Source organism: Ursus arctos, unplaced genomic scaffold, assembly GCF_023065955.2.
Source record: "Ursus arctos isolate Adak ecotype North America unplaced genomic scaffold, UrsArc2.0 scaffold_1, whole genome shotgun sequence".
NCBI classification, from domain to species: Eukaryota; Metazoa; Chordata; class Mammalia; order Carnivora; family Ursidae; genus Ursus; species Ursus arctos.
The window spans coordinates 35134218-35150981 of record NW_026622763.1 but is presented as its reverse complement, the minus strand read 5'-3'; the positions used below and the strand labels follow the sequence as shown (position 1 = coordinate 35150981).

At 37.9% G+C, this 16764-nt stretch overlaps 2 protein-coding genes across 12 annotated transcripts in view; one reads left to right on the top strand and one right to left on the bottom strand.

The window, feature by feature from the left end:
- Nucleotides 1–2229, bottom strand: part of ARL6IP6 (ADP ribosylation factor like GTPase 6 interacting protein 6) — a 453211-nt gene extending 450982 nt beyond the window's left edge. For 3 of the 4 annotated variants that reach the window (XM_057317806.1, XM_057317809.1, XM_026492794.4), the window contains exon 1: nt 1289–1724. In XM_057317806.1, the coding sequence (XP_057173789.1) occupies nt 1289–1688 (400 nt within the window). In that variant the 5' untranslated portion in view covers nt 1689–1724. Of the gene's footprint in view, nt 1–1288 lie in introns of all 4 variants that reach the window. The other variant, XM_026492793.4, reaches the window with a different exon arrangement.
- Nucleotides 2230–2602: 373 nt separating this feature from the next.
- Nucleotides 2603–16764, top strand: part of PRPF40A (pre-mRNA processing factor 40 homolog A) — a 56625-nt gene continuing 42463 nt past the window's right edge. For 2 of the 8 annotated variants that reach the window (XM_026492789.4, XM_026492788.4), the window contains exons 1-3: nt 2639–2959; nt 4202–4333; nt 16532–16612. In XM_026492789.4, the coding sequence (XP_026348574.3) occupies nt 2690–2959; nt 4202–4333; nt 16532–16612 (483 nt within the window). In that variant the 5' untranslated portion in view covers nt 2639–2689. Of the gene's footprint in view, nt 3086–4201; nt 4334–16531; nt 16613–16764 lie in introns of all 8 variants that reach the window. The other 6 variants (XM_026492783.4, XM_026492785.4, XM_026492787.4 and 3 more) reach the window with 6 other exon arrangements.

The window sequence follows — 16764 nt, the reverse complement described above, 5'->3', positions numbered from 1 at the left end:
AACTGTCAGCCAGGTGCCTCAGAAAATATTTTATGTAATGCATATTACACAGCATATTAGGTTCCTTTCTTCCATTCTCAAAAGTAAGCACAACTCAACGTCTTCCGCAATGGATTCCACTTGAAAAGTTTTGTGACTTAATGATATAAAGGAAATCTCTCACAGCACAAAGGAAATAACCTACAACTCTGAGATACAGTGAAAAAAAGGAGGGGAGTGAAAAAAGAATGAAACATTGGCACCCACATATTTAACATTGATAGTTTACACCCAATATCATCGTATAAAGAGGTTCACATTCACTTTCCAACCTGTCTTGTGTATGAAAATCAAGCCTGAGTTGTTAGCTGCCATCTGCAGCCCAGTAGGAGCCTGGAAGCAATGAGGAAAAATTAAAACTGGAGTTGAGCTGATTTAATTCTATTTAGTGAAGTAAAACTAATACTTGAGTGGCAACCTGTTGGGTGCTTCTCATAGAACTAAAGTAGTTTTTGTTTTAATTTTTGTCAATAACTTGGCCACAGTCACACACGAATGAGAACTGAGATTTAAACTCTGGCCTGATTCTTTCCACTGTAACATAAATATCCAGCCATATAGTTTACAATATAAATTTTGAAAAATCTTTCATGGTACATCTCTTTCTATTCCAATCTGGCTGATATTTAAACATCACACTCAAGAAAATAAAACTAATAATCAGGTAAGTAATATGTTATCTAGCTCCTGTTATAAAACTTTACCACTACACTCGGTTGAAAACCTAATACAAAATCAAGAGGAGCTAATTATTTGATCTATAAAAGTAGAACTTTAGGCTGTGGGATGGAAATCCTCTCTTTCTGGAACTCTGTGAGTGTTCAAAGGGATCAGCGGATAGCACACCATTAACCATTTGTGGATTAAAGCCTTTGAATACGTATAGCCTATTTTAATTACACACACACACACTTTTCACCCTCTTTTAATGACTATTGTCCTACATATTGCTTAATTTTGCAAACATTTCACCCCAAGTGTTCAATGACTATATTGTTTCTTCAAGAGTACCTATTTAATCAAGACCCTTTCTTAAAATGTGTCTCCTAAGCTTGGACCAGGGTCCTCCACCATTCAGAAAACAAAACAAAACAAAGGAGATGAGCAAAGAAAGGTGCCAACGAGGACTCTGGGTGAAAGACGCTACCAGCCTGCCAGCCTCTGACGGGGAGGAGAGAGATGAAAGGCAAGAGCCACGTCCAGGCTCAACTTTATTCTGGACAGACTTTCAAGGCCGGAGCTTCAGTACCTTTTACGATCAGGTAGGCGATGGCGAGGAGGAAGGCGAGGAGGATGGCGAACAGCAGGGAACAAAGAATTGAGAGGACCTGGACCGGCCACCGCCGAGCCTGGGCTCGGCCGCTCGCAACCGCAGAGAAAATGCCATTGCGCTTATCGAGTAGAACTGGAGACCCGTCCCCGTCCCGCTGGAGTAGCGAGCCCTTTCTAGGCTCCGACGACGCCCCGGCCGAGAACTCCGCCCGCAGGTCACGGGCCACTTGGTCGCATCCGTCCTCCTCATCCACTTCACCCTCACCCCAACTATCGCCCTGCGTGAAGGCGGAAAACGCCGGCCGGGAAAACGTGACAGGGGTGTCGAAACGACCGCGAACAGCAGCGGAGCGCCGCCCGCTCTCCACGAACGACATGGCGGGAAAGACCAGAAGGCCGGCGGAGGTCTAGAGACTCCCACCCGCCCCGCCCCGCGCTCGCAGCAGCCAATCCGCGGCCAAGCCCCCCCACAGCCTCCACCACCCAGCAATGGCGCGTAGGGGTGCGCAAAGGTGTGCAACTGGGCGGGGAAGGTGCAGTGGGACCTAAAGAAAGGCTGGGCGCCCCTGGGACAGCGCATGACCCCCGTTCAGCAGAAAGCAAAGGAAGCAGAGAAGTGCGCAGAAAGAGGCGAGCGGAGGCCAAAGGTAGCCAAGTCTCCTCTCCCTGCAGTGCTTCGTCCCGGCCAGAGACCTCCGCCACGGCCGCGTCACCTCGAGACAGGCGCGCGCCCCGCCAAAGCCGCCTCTTTTCGACGCCCGGTCCTAGCGCCCGCCCATATCCCTCTGATTCGCATTTTCGAACCGATTTGCTTTCTCCCCTCTTCCGCTATACGCTCCTACTCCAATCTGGCTTCTTTTCCTTAAGGACGGCTCGCCGCCCCACTCCCCCCCCCCCCCTTAACTGCCCTTCTCTCTTTTCTCATTGTTCTCCCCGCCCCTATCACAACTTCCCTCCACGGTGTTCGACACGCCTCCTTCCCGCCCCCTCCGCGGGCTGTCCAGCTGGTGCTTACGGAGCTGGAACCGTCTCCTGAGTCCCCCCGCTCCTCTCCTGTTCCCCGCCCCCTCCTCCTCCTCCTCGAGCACCGCGCGCGCACCCCCGCGCGCGCCTGGACCCAGCCACCGCTAACGCTAGAAGCTGCTTACCCCACCCCCACCCACCCCACCCTACCCCGGGCAGCCTCAGGTTTGTGGGGCGTACGTAACTCGGGCGGAGCGGGTGAAGGTGGCAAGCCCCAACTGCCCCACCCCCTACGGGGTGAGGTGGTCTAAGCTCGGGAAGCTGGGACACGGTTGTCTTCCCTTCCCCGGGGAAAGTTGGTGGAGTTTTCCCGGCGGAGGCGCAGAAACTTCCTCCGTCCCCCTCCCCCCCCTCCATGCAGGCGACGCCGACTGAGGCTGAGGGCGAATTGCCGCAGAGCTGCGTGTCGGCAGCGCACTCTGATTGGACAGTGGGGAAGCCTGTCAGCTTATTGGCCCCGCTGATCCCGCCCCGTAGCGCAGGGCAGCCTTTAACCTTTGGCCCGAGCGGGCGTCAGCCACTCAGATCGCTTCTTGTTGGTATGTGTAGCGGCAGTGGCCGCCGGCGGAGCAGTCTGAGCCCGACGATGAGGCCGGGGACGGGAGCGGAGCGCGGAGGCCTCATGGTGAGTGAAATGGAGAGCCATCCTCCCTCGCGGGGTCCCGGGGACGGGGAGCGGAGATTGTCCGGCTCAAGCCTCTGCTCCAGCTCTTGGGTCTCTGCTGACGGCTTCCTGAGGAGACGGCCCTCGGTAAGGGATCGGTGGAGCAGGGGGAAAGCGGCACAATGAAAAACGAAGTCAGAGAGGCAGGAAGCTTTTTCCAAAAGGAGAAGAAGATAAGAGTGGACGAAGAAAGAGCTCGAGATGGTGGGCTATGTAACGAGGAAGAAAAATGGAGAGCGGGGATGCACAAAGGGAAGGATGTGGGTCCCTGGAAGTTCCCATTGGGCTTGGCCTAGACAGATGCGCGGTGGAGGTGCTGGGCCTTGGGCGGGGTGAGCGTTTTGGAGAGGTAGGCCCGCTGTAGCAGGGAGGGGGAGGCGGAAACTTGATTATATAGACTTTGAAAGAGGCTGCTAAAATCTGTTTTCGCCAGTAGTAGTGGTGTCTGCAAGGGGTACAGTTGGGAAGATTGGCAAGGGATAATTACCTGGTTTTAAGACTTGGAACAATAGGCATACAGGTAAAGAAATAGTTGTCTTTTAAAAGGGAATTAAGATGGATGTATTAGTCGTTTGTTTTTAGGGTCTCTGAGTGATAGACCTTAGTCTGAATTTTTTTTTTTTTTTGGCAGAAGTAATTTTACTTGTGTTGAAGATTCTATTAGGAAATAATATGTTCATATGTTAGGAGTTAAGTGTCCCTGGGTACGCATATTGTTTGTGTTAAAGACCAGCTCTTATCTGAATTAATTTGGTAAATTCTTGTTCGAAGTTTAAAATTAAACATAAATTTTAATAATAGTTACTGTTAAGACATTAACTAGCTATCTTCTGTGTGAAACAGAACGAAGTTGTGGTTTCTTCACCCATAACAGTATTTAAATTGGTTTTAACATTCATGTTCCCCAAGTTTAATAAGCTAACTAGTAACTGATTAAAGCAGCCTGCTTTAAAAAATAAAATCTGTACTCTAGCTGTCCAGTAATTATTTTAACTTTTCCTGGTTCTGTAATTTGATCAGTTGCAAGCTCGTTGTAAATACTGGTGGGTGGTGCATTTTCTTTAAGACAAAGTATAAGCTGACCCAATAATTGAATCACACATTGGTCTAATAAGCCATTGCACGGAACCGATTTGTTGAAATCAGATTTTTGAGAAGCATTTGTTCTTACTTGCTAATTTTTAAATTGTCCCTGTTTTTCAGATGGGGCACCCCGGCATGCATTATGCCCCAATGGGAATGCACCCTATGGGTCAGAGAGCCAATATGCCTCCTGTACCTCATGGAATGATGCCGCAAATGATGCCCCCTATGGGAGGGCCGCCAATGGGACAAGTAAGAATGTTTTTGTTTTATTTTGTATTTGTTTGTTTATTTTTGCCTGTGGTATCATTGTGTCAAGGTTTCAAAACCTGGGTCAATATTTGTAGCTGTTTAAGGATTAGTTTATGTCAAAATAATATTGTCAAATAAGTCAAATGTTGAGTCATGACACTAATCAAATTTTGAATGTAAGGAAAAGTCTTCTGTATAAAAGATTTATTTTCTACCACAACAAAACTAGGAGTTCTTTTTTCTAGTAACTGTATATATAGTCTTTTTAGTTTAATAACTTTCTTTTTCCAAGTATGTCAGTTGAAGTTAATGTTTGAAGAGTGAATATTATTTTATAGGTCAACATAATTTATGTCCATGGACCACATAAATGCCTAGAATCTAAAAATAGCAATTGTTTAGGTCTTTGCCTTAGAATAAAGTTTATTCCTCAAATAGCTTCTTTTTCTGTATGTGTGTGTGCGTGTGCGCAGTGGGGATAGAGCAGGGAGATTCTACTCTAATTTGATTCTTCATAGGACAGTGCCAAATAGGTGGTTCATTTTCCACTTACACTATTTTGTTTCTGTTTTGGTTTTAAATGCTTATTGCTTCTGCACTCCTGCTTTTGAGCTGTCCCTTTCATCCCCAGCATAAATTGTAAGTGGACATTTTGTGGGAGTGATGTAGATCAAAAGGTTTTAATGCTGACTCAGTGAATTCAGTAGAACTGAGTTCCTAGAGAAGCATCCAAGAAAGGTAACAGGTTCAGTTACCATGAATAATTTTATGCCCCCTGTCAGGTTCTGTAATACACATATTCTTTGGTGGCTGAAGTTTTTCCATTTGAGTATCTCAAGAAATCATCAAAAATTTAGGCTGATAAAATATGTTGGAAAGCCGGTCAATTAGGTATGGTCTTTTTGCTAATTAATACTGTTTATGTTGATAATCACTTCAACCTTGATATTTTAAGTTATTGGTGAAATTGTAGTGGAGAAAGGAGCTTGCTTTGTGTCTTTCTCTTTTAACTTAACCTTAGGAGTAGAAGGGCTTAATGTCAAGTGATTTTCTTCTTTTTTATTTGTAATGTAGCCCTTAATTTTGTATAAAAATCTTTACTCAAAGACACCAGGCCCAAAAGATTCTGCCTGTAGGAGTTTTTGGGGGTTTTTTTTTGTTTGTGTTTTTTTTTTTTTTTTTAAGAACCATTTATTCTGTTGTTCTAGAATAACACAAGTTTTAAAACTCCCTTAGGTGATGGAGAAACAACTCTGATTCCTCTTCTGTTTCTTTCCATCTCTAAGCAGCAAGGAGCTCTTCTGGTTTTCTTAGTAGAGCTGCTCTAACTAGATAATGAGCTTTAAAAAATATTTATTCTTTAAATGCTCTGGTTCTTATTTAAAATTAGTTTCTTTCCACAGAAAGATAAAATAAAACAATTTGCTACTGCCAGATGCTTCTCTCTTTTCTGGGGCCTTCTGTTTCCATTGGGCCAATCAAGGTAAGTTTTGCAAGGGATTGACCTGCTTACCCTTGCTGTAATGGTGCTATTGCACTACCAAACCAAGACACCAGCTAGTCATTTCTAGTAAAATGCAGATTTTATTTTTTTTTTTTTAAGTACTTTTGTGTATCTCATTGACATAAGCTGGTCACAGTTGCTTTATGGCCCTTTCTCTTTAGCTATATCAGTGACCATTTTCCTAGTAAGATTACTTGCTATTTGGTACACGTCTGTTCAAATACTTTGAATTTTACCTTGTGGTTTTCTTCTTTTTTCCTAGACCAGTGTATGCCATGTACCTTTAAGTGTACCTGACTATTTGGATGTTTAAAAGTCTCTCTCTCCCTGTTGGCTCCTGTTAGGATAATGAAGGAGTGACTTAAGAGTCCAGCTGTTAGGGTCCCAAGAGAATCCCCATTGTTTTTCCTTAAAATTAGGTTGTCTCTTTTTTTCCTCTTAATATCTAACTTATATGGGACCCAAATCTTGGTAAAACTAATTCTTACTTGAGCTTTGGTAACAGACTGGGAGGGCATAGATAATTTAAATATACTCAGGTAATCTAGAAATCTAATTTAAAGCCCCGTAAGCAACTTGCTTAAAAATGAAAGTTAACAATTAGCAAAATTATCTTTTTTCTGTCCACCCACTCTGAGGTATTAATGGTCAGAAGTTAATGAGAAACAGCAGAATGCCTATATAATTCACTGTGTTGACACAAAGTTGGTAGGGTTCTGCCATTCAATTTTTAAAAATCAGTTTACACATTTTTTAGACTTTGGTACTGAAGGTTATGGAACCTTCATGTATATCACCTAGTTCACATTAATATCTCATTCTAGGAACAGCTGAAAATGAAAATTGGTGCCAGTCTTACTTGCTAAATGATTCCAGTCTTACTGGAATGTTACTCAACGTGACATGAAACTTTAAAACTTGTTTGTAAAATAAATGCTGACTGGACAGAATAACAACATACAGAAGTTAGAATTTTTCAAATGCATCAAGTTATTTATTTAAAAGAGCATTATGGTTTTCTGAAGGAGTTTTTTGTTTGTTTTTATTCAGGAGATAACCTGTGCCCTTTTTAGAATTCAGGCTGAATCTGTTACTACTAAGAAATAGATTTCAAGTTTATCTCGGTTATCTATTGTATAGGTTAAATTTGCCTCTTACTGTATGTTCATATGGGAAGGTTGTCCTTCTACTTTTACAGGATTACAGAATCTTACATTTGAAAGGGACCTTGAAAGTTGTATAGACTTTAATATGGAAATTAAATAATGTTTTATCACTGGTTAAAAAACCATTATTAATAAAGTAATTTCCCTGCTTGGTGGCAATACTCAAAAGTTTGCAGTAGAGATTTACCTTAAGATGTGATTGTATGTGAGGCCATTTTCTATTTACATAGTAATGTTTTGCTTTTAAAAGGTTTTCACATCTTATTCATTTTTGTTGTTCTTTCTACACAAATGACATCCAAGTCCTGCCTTTATCACAGGTGATTTTGCCTTCACGGAAAGCCATCTCTTAGGTGGCTCTTTCTTTTTTTAATTTTTCTTTTAATGAGAAAAGTAGAGTAAAAGACTTAAGGTCTCTTTCAGCTCTAACAACCTATGGTTCAGTTCAGATCATTTGATAAGAACAGGTGATATGTATGAGATTTTATGGGTTGACATGGACATAAAAACAAAATTCTTTTAGTAATGCCTCCCTAATTCTAATCATTCAGTACTTTTTTGCCTTTGTTCAATAAATTGATAAATGAATGCTTTTCACAAATGAGTTTGATTTTCTTGTTCTTAAATGCAAGTGAGGCAGGCTTTAACAGATCTTGAGTTTATTCCTGCTGCCATCTGGACCCAAGTAGTTACACTCCCATGCCCAGGATACTTTTAACAACTTTTGAGCTGGTTTTCTTGCTTCAGGCCTGCCCCCTCAAATTCTTTTAGAATTCCGCATGTTGTCTCTTTGCCCAAGAACCTCCAGTGTTTTTCTATACCTATGGCATAATGTCTAAATTCCACAATTTAACTTTAAAGAATCTCCCAGAGTACAACTCAGTGCATGATTCTGAGCTGCATGTCTTTATACTCCCTAATTTGAACCCAGGCTGATCTTTTTATGATATCTTGAGTGATTGTGTTAGTTCATGACTGAGCTTGTGCTATTCATGCTCTCCTGCCCACAGCTCACTACCACCATGAACTTTCCTTATCTAAGTTCTGCCATTTCAAGTTCTGCCTTCTCCAGGAGATCAGCATACTTCGCCCAGCGTACACCTCCCCTTCAAATTATTAAAATAAAATCCTATGAAATCTGCCTGTAACTCTGTTTTACTTATTTTGGGACTTAATTTTGATTTGTTTTGTTTAATGGTGTATTTGCTCTGTCTTTCCAGCACGTAATAGACTGTAAGCTCTCAGAGGGCAGGGCCTGTCTTTTGTACTTTTTAAGAAGTCCACAGGTGCTGAGCACAGTTCTTGGCACAGCATGGGTGCTCAGTAAAATACTTGTTGAATGAATGAAACAAAAACATGTTCTTTACTACATTATAGGCTATGGAGATAGTAGATGTTACATGTGACTATTTTCAGTGGTTACTTGTGACTTTACACTGTTACAACTTAGTTCTTATTTTTAGTGTTTGCCTCTCTATAGTTTTTTCATTTGATAAAAATGGAAGATAAAATGTAATAATTTTTGGTGAATAAAGCAAAAATACATATTTCCATTTATTTTAAATTTTAGGCAAATGTATTTCTATCTGTCTGTGATGGTCTTTTTAAGAAGTTTTACCACAAAATTTCCCATACCCTCGGGGGAAGTGATGATTTGGAATAGAGGCCTTCCAGAGAAATCCAAAGTGTTGGTATCTTAGATTTCTCTGACTGACTTGATTTGACCAATTGATTTGTTCCTGTTGCGTTTGAATTACCATTATTTTGGGTATTTACAGAATCCATGCCATTGAATTGGACATTAGTAAGTGACAAAAAGACTTTTTTCCCCTTAAGTTATTTGTTCATAATTCTTGAATCTCAGTAACTTTCTGTATGCATTTACATTATTCAGGCAAGTACTTATTAAAAAATAGATTGACCCAGACCTAATGTATTTGTATAACTTAGTAAGAGGCTGTGTATGTAGTTAGATTTTGACAGATTTATTAATGGTACTATTTTCTTTAGATAGCATTTCAGTTGAATATGAACTCATCTATTTAAAAACTTTAGCTACAGTAGTGCTTCTGAGTATGGAGAGTATTTGGAGAGATCTAAGAAGACAATATAAGTGTGGAAGAATGAACTATACTCCTCTCCTCCCTTGAGATTCACAGGGCACAGTATTTTCTAAAGATGCTGAGAAGTTTCGCAGAAGCCTTTTATTTTAAAACTGTTTTTCTCAGTGTTTCTTGGTTTGTTTGTTTTTTAACCATCTTCCCCTCCCCCACTTCCCCAGGCTCCCTTACACTCCTTTTATGTGTTTATTTTGCTTTGTCTAGCACACTGCATGGAATTAACGTTGCATGGAATTAGCATTTTGGGAGAAATCCTGTATTGAAGCTGTTTTCCAATTAAGACTGGTCTGTAGGAGGAAAAAGGCAACATCGAAATTAGTATTAACAGATACGATGAAGTACTGGTAAAATGCAACAGATCTATTCATTAAGGAACACGTTTAAAAAGGAAAGAGAACAGAACTCAACAGGTTAACAGGTTGATTTTTAATTGGGTTTGTTAGAAATACTGATGATGTGACTTAAAATCATCATAAAATTGTATCAGTAGCTAGTAAAGCTACCTGTGCATATCCTATAGCTCTGTACTAGGTTGTTTGTTTTTAACTAGAGAAATGGTAAGGCTAAATTGTGAAGGTTTTTAAGTAGGAATGAGTATATTACTGTCTCATGTAGAAGTTGTTGGTCTTTCATTCTTATTCTTTTTTCCATACCTTCATATAACTTTTAGTCAGTAGGCATTTAAGTCTCTTGGCTGTGGTGTTAAGATGTATAGTGTATTTATCCTGCACTGAAAACTTACAAGCATTCCCTCTCGTGCCTGGCTGAACTTTATTTTCTCATCTCCTAACTCCTGATTTGGCTGTCATGCTGTTTGTAGACAGTTGGACGTTTTGTGGAGATGAATCGTTTATATTTCTTTTCTTTCTCTAGTCAGTAATCATACATTTCTTTTGCTTATTAATGAAAAGTTAATTGTAGTTAGTGGTAGTACCAAAGATAATGATGTTTTGCATAATGGGCTTTAAAGAAAATCTCCTTCTAATTGCTTCTTTTTTACTTGGTACAATGCACTCAAAGTGGAAATCTGAATCTTCTCCAAATCCGAGTGATGCTGGTAGCTATGTCTTTTGAAAGACTAAATATGTCAGCAAATGAGGACTGTTCTGAGTTGAAATATAATTTGCTTTATCTTCAGCTTTGATTTTTTTTTTTTCTTAAAACTTCTTTGTTTTAGACTTAAAAAAACAAAGTTCTAGCTACAATGCAAACATAATTTTACTCATTAGGGCCTGATCTTCTGTTTGGGTTAAGACTTTTTAAGTTATCTTTTGATTAGTGAATGAGCATTAAGTTTCCGTTCAAAAACATGGGCTTTGGTATAGTTTCCTTGGCCATGTGATACAAGAAAATGGTTAATTCTCTGAAAGGTGATTTTTCAGTAATTTCAAGGTCATTATGTATTTATTAGCATATATTAAATATAATAGAAAATTTTTCTCTTCTATACAGAAATAAGAATTGGTCATAAAATTGTCTACTGCAAGTATTTGAGTTTCTGCTATGTACGTGTACCTGTCCTTTGCACTAGTAGTATGTACATAAATGAGACATGCTCCTTATTCTAAAGGTGCCTACAATTGAGAAGAAACTAAAAAGTTTCATGTAAACAATATATAATGATTTAGCTAGATATAAAACTGAATTTAAAGGATTTGGAGTAAGAAATAATAACAGTCTTACGTTCCTCCATACTTGGGTCCTAGAGGGCTTGTGTTCAAAAGAAGGTTTAGGTGACTTTCTAGAGCAAGTTTTAAAGTCTAAATCTGTATGACTTGAGACCTCACAGTTTGTGTGTATCCCTACTGTGTTTAGAGCTTTTTAAAAATTAAAATTATAGTTTATTTTCATTCAGCTCTTAAGTTTTTGTGTCATATATCCATACTCAGTTTTTCCTTTATATTTTCTTTGACCTCATTTAAGAAGTTTGGAGTTTAGTAAGAGACAGTGGGCTAAGTATCATTAATAATTTAAAGTATTTACTTGCCCTTTGGCATATAGTTTGTGTTTTGTTTTGTTTTGTTTTGTTTTAGTGTTTCAGAGAATAGGGTTGTGATACCTAATCTGTTTTAGAAGGAATTAAGGTTCTATCACTATCTTTGTGTTGGTTTGAAAGACCGATATACCTTACTGAACTTGATCCTTCGGACTCTGAAAAGAGGGTTGGCTAGAGGATGAATGTCTAATTTATAGGTTCGAGTAGTAAGGCCCAGGGAGTTACGTGAATTATCCAGTGACATTGCAGAGCCAGCACTAAATGTGATGCTTAAAATGGGATTGCCTTATTACATGTGTTGATTCCTACTGAAGATGATGGTTTTACATTATTTACTAGATGCCCTTAAAGAACCTAAGTGCCAATCTAATAATAGGGAATAGATGAGAGAAAGGACAATGAAGAGAAACTTTGATTATCTGAGTTGAAGGAGAGCTGTGGTGATAAAACAGCTGTCACTTATTGAGTATTGTTCTGTGCATCTTCTGTGCATTGCCCCATTTGATCCCTACAGCAGTGTTAACGGATGAGTGGTATTCTTCCCCATGTTACAGTCGAGAAAATTGAGGCCCAGATAGGTTAAGTAAATTAGCCCAAGATCATGCAGCTGCTAAGTGACCAAGCTGGAATAGGGTTTCTGATAGTTTCACTCTGGAGTGTGCTTAATAGCTGTACTGGACTGCTACCCTGTATAGCAGTGTGAGATTACATCATTAAGCTAGTAATCTCCTTAGAATCTGAAGGAATAGTGTATACTTCAACAATTCTAAACTATCCAGGTTGAGAGAATTTAGCAAACTAAATATTTTTGAATCCTGGCAATTAACTTACTAAATGGTAAGGTTCTTTTCCATTTGGAACAGTTTATGCAAATGTCTGCTTTTTTTTAATCTGAATGTTATATCAAAATGATAAATGTCTTAAGTTTATGTATAATTGTAATGAAAAGGAAGTGAGGTTAAATGATTGTCCCAAAATGTAACTACTGATTTTGGGTTGTTAAGGATATGCTTTAAAGAGGAGTATTTCTGTTTATTTCTAATTGAATGAATATCTAGTTACATTCAGAGATGTAGTTTTTACAGTTGTTCAGTGATTAATTTTTTTGCATTCGTTCATAAGGTAAGTTGGTGGTGTAAAAGTGGTTTTTAAATACTAGACTTAATAGCCTCTGTGTACTTGTGGAATTTGACTTACAGAGAAACCAAGTAAAAAGGCAAGAATCAAACTTTTTAGATAAGTTGAAACTCAGGTTTGCAGAAAGAACGTTTTTTTAAAATCAAATTTAAAAGTTAATGTTTAGACAAAAGATCCTTAGGTTGTGTGATTTCTTTCCAGCAGGAAAACCTTCAGGAAATAATTATGAAGAGAACTTTTGAAATGCCCATATGTGACGATCTTCACAATTGGGCTATTTTAGTTTTACGTTTTGTGCAACTTAACGTGTTGTAACATTGATGGAATTGCTTTTATTAGTTTACCTTTAGTTTTAAAAGTATCTGGCGAAGGGGCGCCTGGGTGGCTCAGTCGTTAAGCGTCTGCCTTCGGCTCAGGGCGTGATCCCAGAGTCCTGGGATCAAGCCCCACATCAGACTCTCCCACTGGGAGCCTGCTTCTTCCTCTCCTACTCCCCCTGCCTGTGTCCCCTCTCGCTGGCTGTCTCTCTCTCTCCATCAAATAAATAAAATCTTTAAAAAAAATAAAATAAAAATAAAGGTATCTAGCGAAAAGTGAAGCAGGCTTGTTTTACCTATCATTAGGAACTTTCCAAACTGGGATACTAAGAATGAGCAGACTGTGCAGTGCTCCCTAGTTTCTATTTGTTTTTAATTTTCTTCATACTGATATTCCTTCTGAGAATTGGTTTAACTTCTATCATTAAAAGAATAGAAATATACATAGAAAAATTTATATGGTATACCTAGAGAAATGGTTTGCAATTTATGAATAAAGTGGACCAGACAGTATATCTGAATTATTTTTTAGTTTTAAAAACTTCCAGAGTGTCCATAAAAAATTCAGATATTTAATGTTTTAGACAATTTAGCTTATGTCTCATATGTATGTGTTTTACCCTTCCCATTTTCTCCTGTTTCCTAACAGTTAAAAATTTGTAATTGTAACAATATATTTGCCAAAGTAGCTTAAATGGAAAATTTGTGAAGCTCTACATGGCTGTGATTTTATCATAGCTTGTCACTAAGCTTATATGAGCCACCACTTTGTAGCTTTAAAATGATCTGCTTCTGGAATTTATAGTGGCATCATTGTAGCAACTGTGTTAAGAATTTTTTCCTTTAACTGTTTTGAACCAACATCTTTGAACTTGAATGGTAAGACACTCCGTCATATTATGTGCCCTTAGAGAGAAAAAAAAAAAACCTAATGAAAAGTCTAAAATGCTCTGCAGATAAAGCTGGGAGCCCAAGGAACTATTTCCTTCATGTGAAGCAAGAAGTAAACCTTCCATGCAAAAAAGTGAAGACAAAGTAACTTTTGAATGCCTCAACTTTGGTTATTGGGCCAGTGAAGGGGAAAGTTACTTCTGAGAATTTGAACCACAAATCTCATAAGCTTGCAACCTGGATCATTTTGGTATTAAAACAAATAATAATGGATAACTTAGAAAATTTTAATGGTTTCATATTGATACTTCTGTCAAGTGACTGGCGTAAATCAACACAAAATCATCTGAAAGAATTCAGATTGGTTGAAACATGTATCCCCATATTATGCGTATCCTAGAATTAATGAATAAAGGAAATCATAACATTTCCACAAAGTTGATTCTTCAGGCTTTTGGAAACAGGTTTCTTGTGATGCTCAGGCCTTTGGAAGAGCTCTTAATTTGTCTAATTCTTGTAATAACTTCTCATAAAAGTGTAACATTTTTCGTATTTATGTTTTTGTTCTTTGGTTTCATACTAGTATCACAGTTTTGGTTTAAAATTATATTGATCTACTTATTTTTAGATAATTCAGTTGTACATAATCTTTCCAATGTTTGTCCAGTTGAACAAGCCTAACTAGTTGATGCCCCTCAGAATTTAGAGATACTGAGGGAGAATTGAGATACTTAACACTAAATCTCATTCACATAAGTTTCATAAATGTAAAACCCTATTTTGAAATAGAGTTGTGGCTCAGAATGCCAACCTCAGAATTTGGGGAATTTAAGGTGCAAAGACCCAGACTCAGGTTTTACCTCTGGGGAAGGCTTTTTGCCACTGTGCTTCATTGCCCTGGTATTTGGGCAGTCCTCAGCCTTGACAAGTGTGGTCCCTTTAGGGTCAGTCCTCAGACTGCATGAAGAGAAGGGCTGAGGACTCCCTCAAAGCTGGGGTTTGGTGAGCCTCAGTTCACTCTCCTCTGCTTCTATTTGTTGCTGCAAAATCAACATTGACTGTTCATCATCTTTCTGTTTGAAATATGTAAAGAAAATCTACTTGTAAAAGGCTTAGGTGATTTTATTTAGTTAAAAGGTAACTATAACCCCGGTAGCAATTAGAAGGTGAAGAAGCAGTTGGGTTTTTTGAAGGAAAAACAAAAACAGAAAACCAAAACACTGAATCTCATTCTATAACCAGTTCTATGAGTTTTAGGCTAAAGGCAGATTTTTGAGATGTTTTAAAATTTGAAGTATGGGAAGAATAATTGAGAGAATTTTGTCAAACTCTTTTCTTTAATGATTTTCAAATATTGTTTGCTTTAAGTGTCACTGGCCTTTTCTAGTCAATTCTTATTATTGTAAGGGTTTTTGTCCCTTGTTTTTTAAGTGGGATTTGATCACTGTCTAAATGAAGTCAGAGTATTTCAATTTGAAATTACATTCCTTTGTACTGCTACCATGTGGAAATGTTCTGTTGCATGATGGAGATTTTGTCCCACTTTTCTTAATGTCTTTAATTCTTATGAGAAAATACTTTTTTCTCAAGTTTTCAAAGTTCAGTTTTTCAATTTAGTTTAGAATTCTAGTTTTTGGATATGTTACCAGCTTTGGATTTTACATATAGGCTATTTTAAATACCAGGCTGTTTCCCCCTGTTGCTCACCATGCTTCCCCCCATAATCAGTTATCTAGTAACTTAAAAATTCACGCCTACTTTGCTATTAGCCTAAAGTAAGATTTGTGAGGGTGTATCTGTTGGGAATGAGAAGAGGGAACAAGCCTAGTTCTCATTTGATTGCTATGATTTTTTCCCTTAATGTATAAATTCTTTCTCTAATTCTTTTAGTCAGGGTGGTGGAGGCTTGTGCTTCTGTTTTCAAATTCTGTATCTTTTTTTTTTTTAACTGCTGTTATCACCATATATTCCAAGTAGTAGTCACATATCTTCTGTCAAGTTCTTGTTTCATGATGTTTAAGCAATTTATTGAATATTTTAAGGAATAAAAAAACCTTCGTTTGTTTTTTTAATCCATTAATACAGTGCTGCTTCATTTTAATGGTACTTTAGCCTGGTTTTGCTTTGTGAGTCAACTTTCCCAAATAACAAAATTCAGTGTGCAAGTGTTCTCATCTACTTTTAGTAGGCTTTATATGTTCCTGTTGCCCAATATGCTTGTTTGTTTCTATTTCTCCAAGTTTCATTTCATTTGAAACTGTTGAATACCTGGTTACCTTGTTCCAGTACTTACTGATTATTGATACAATTTTTATTCCCCTCCATATTTTTGTTAGATTTGCTCATATTAAAATCAAAATTATAATATGGGGTTATACTACTATGGATGAGTATTGGGTCAAAATCCTTTGGAAATTTATGTTAATCTTCATGATTTTTATTCATACTTAGTGAAGATTCATTCATAGATTTGGATGGCAGCCATTGGTAGACTAGATTAACATCCAAAACTAATATTTTCTTTCTTCAAGTATTCATATGTGTGTGCTTTCTTAAGTTTTTCTTTTCAAGAGAGGACATGGATGATTTGTGTCTAATGTTTGTTTTTTACATATTTGTTTATAGTCATTGAATTTTAAGCACCTTTGATCTTGAATTTTTTAAAGAGCCAGATTGCTGTAAATTTTTTGATACAGATATTAATAGTCAAAGGTTGAGAAATACAAAAAAATTGTCTTGCTCCAAAGAATGGAGAAAAACGAGTGATGAGTTAAAATTAAAAGGAAATTAATATTGTCAAAATCACATTGGAAATAACATAAGTAAACTTTTTAAGTTTGTTAAAAGTAATTTTAACTATACATATAAATTATGACAAATATTAGCTCATTGATAAAATACTTCATTCATTCAACAAGCACTTACTAAGCATACTATTCATATTGTATAGTGTTCACTGGGTTTAAGTCTTGAGTTGTACATATTAGCTTTGATAACCAAATAGATTAATAAAGTTCTATTAAATGCTTTGGTTTTATATAGTAACCTTTTTTTACTTTTATTCTAGATGCCTGGAATGATGTCTTCCGTAATGCCTGGAATGATGATGTCTCATATGTCTCAGGCTTCCATGCAGCCTGCCTTACCGGTAATCTAGTAAAAATAATTATTTTCTGTGATGTTTTGACTATTTTTATATATGAAATAACATACTGGCTGTGTATTTTGTAGTCAATCATGTTAGCTTTTTAAGTGTGTCTTGAGTACTGTAATGCAAGATGGGAATAACAGTGGACTTTT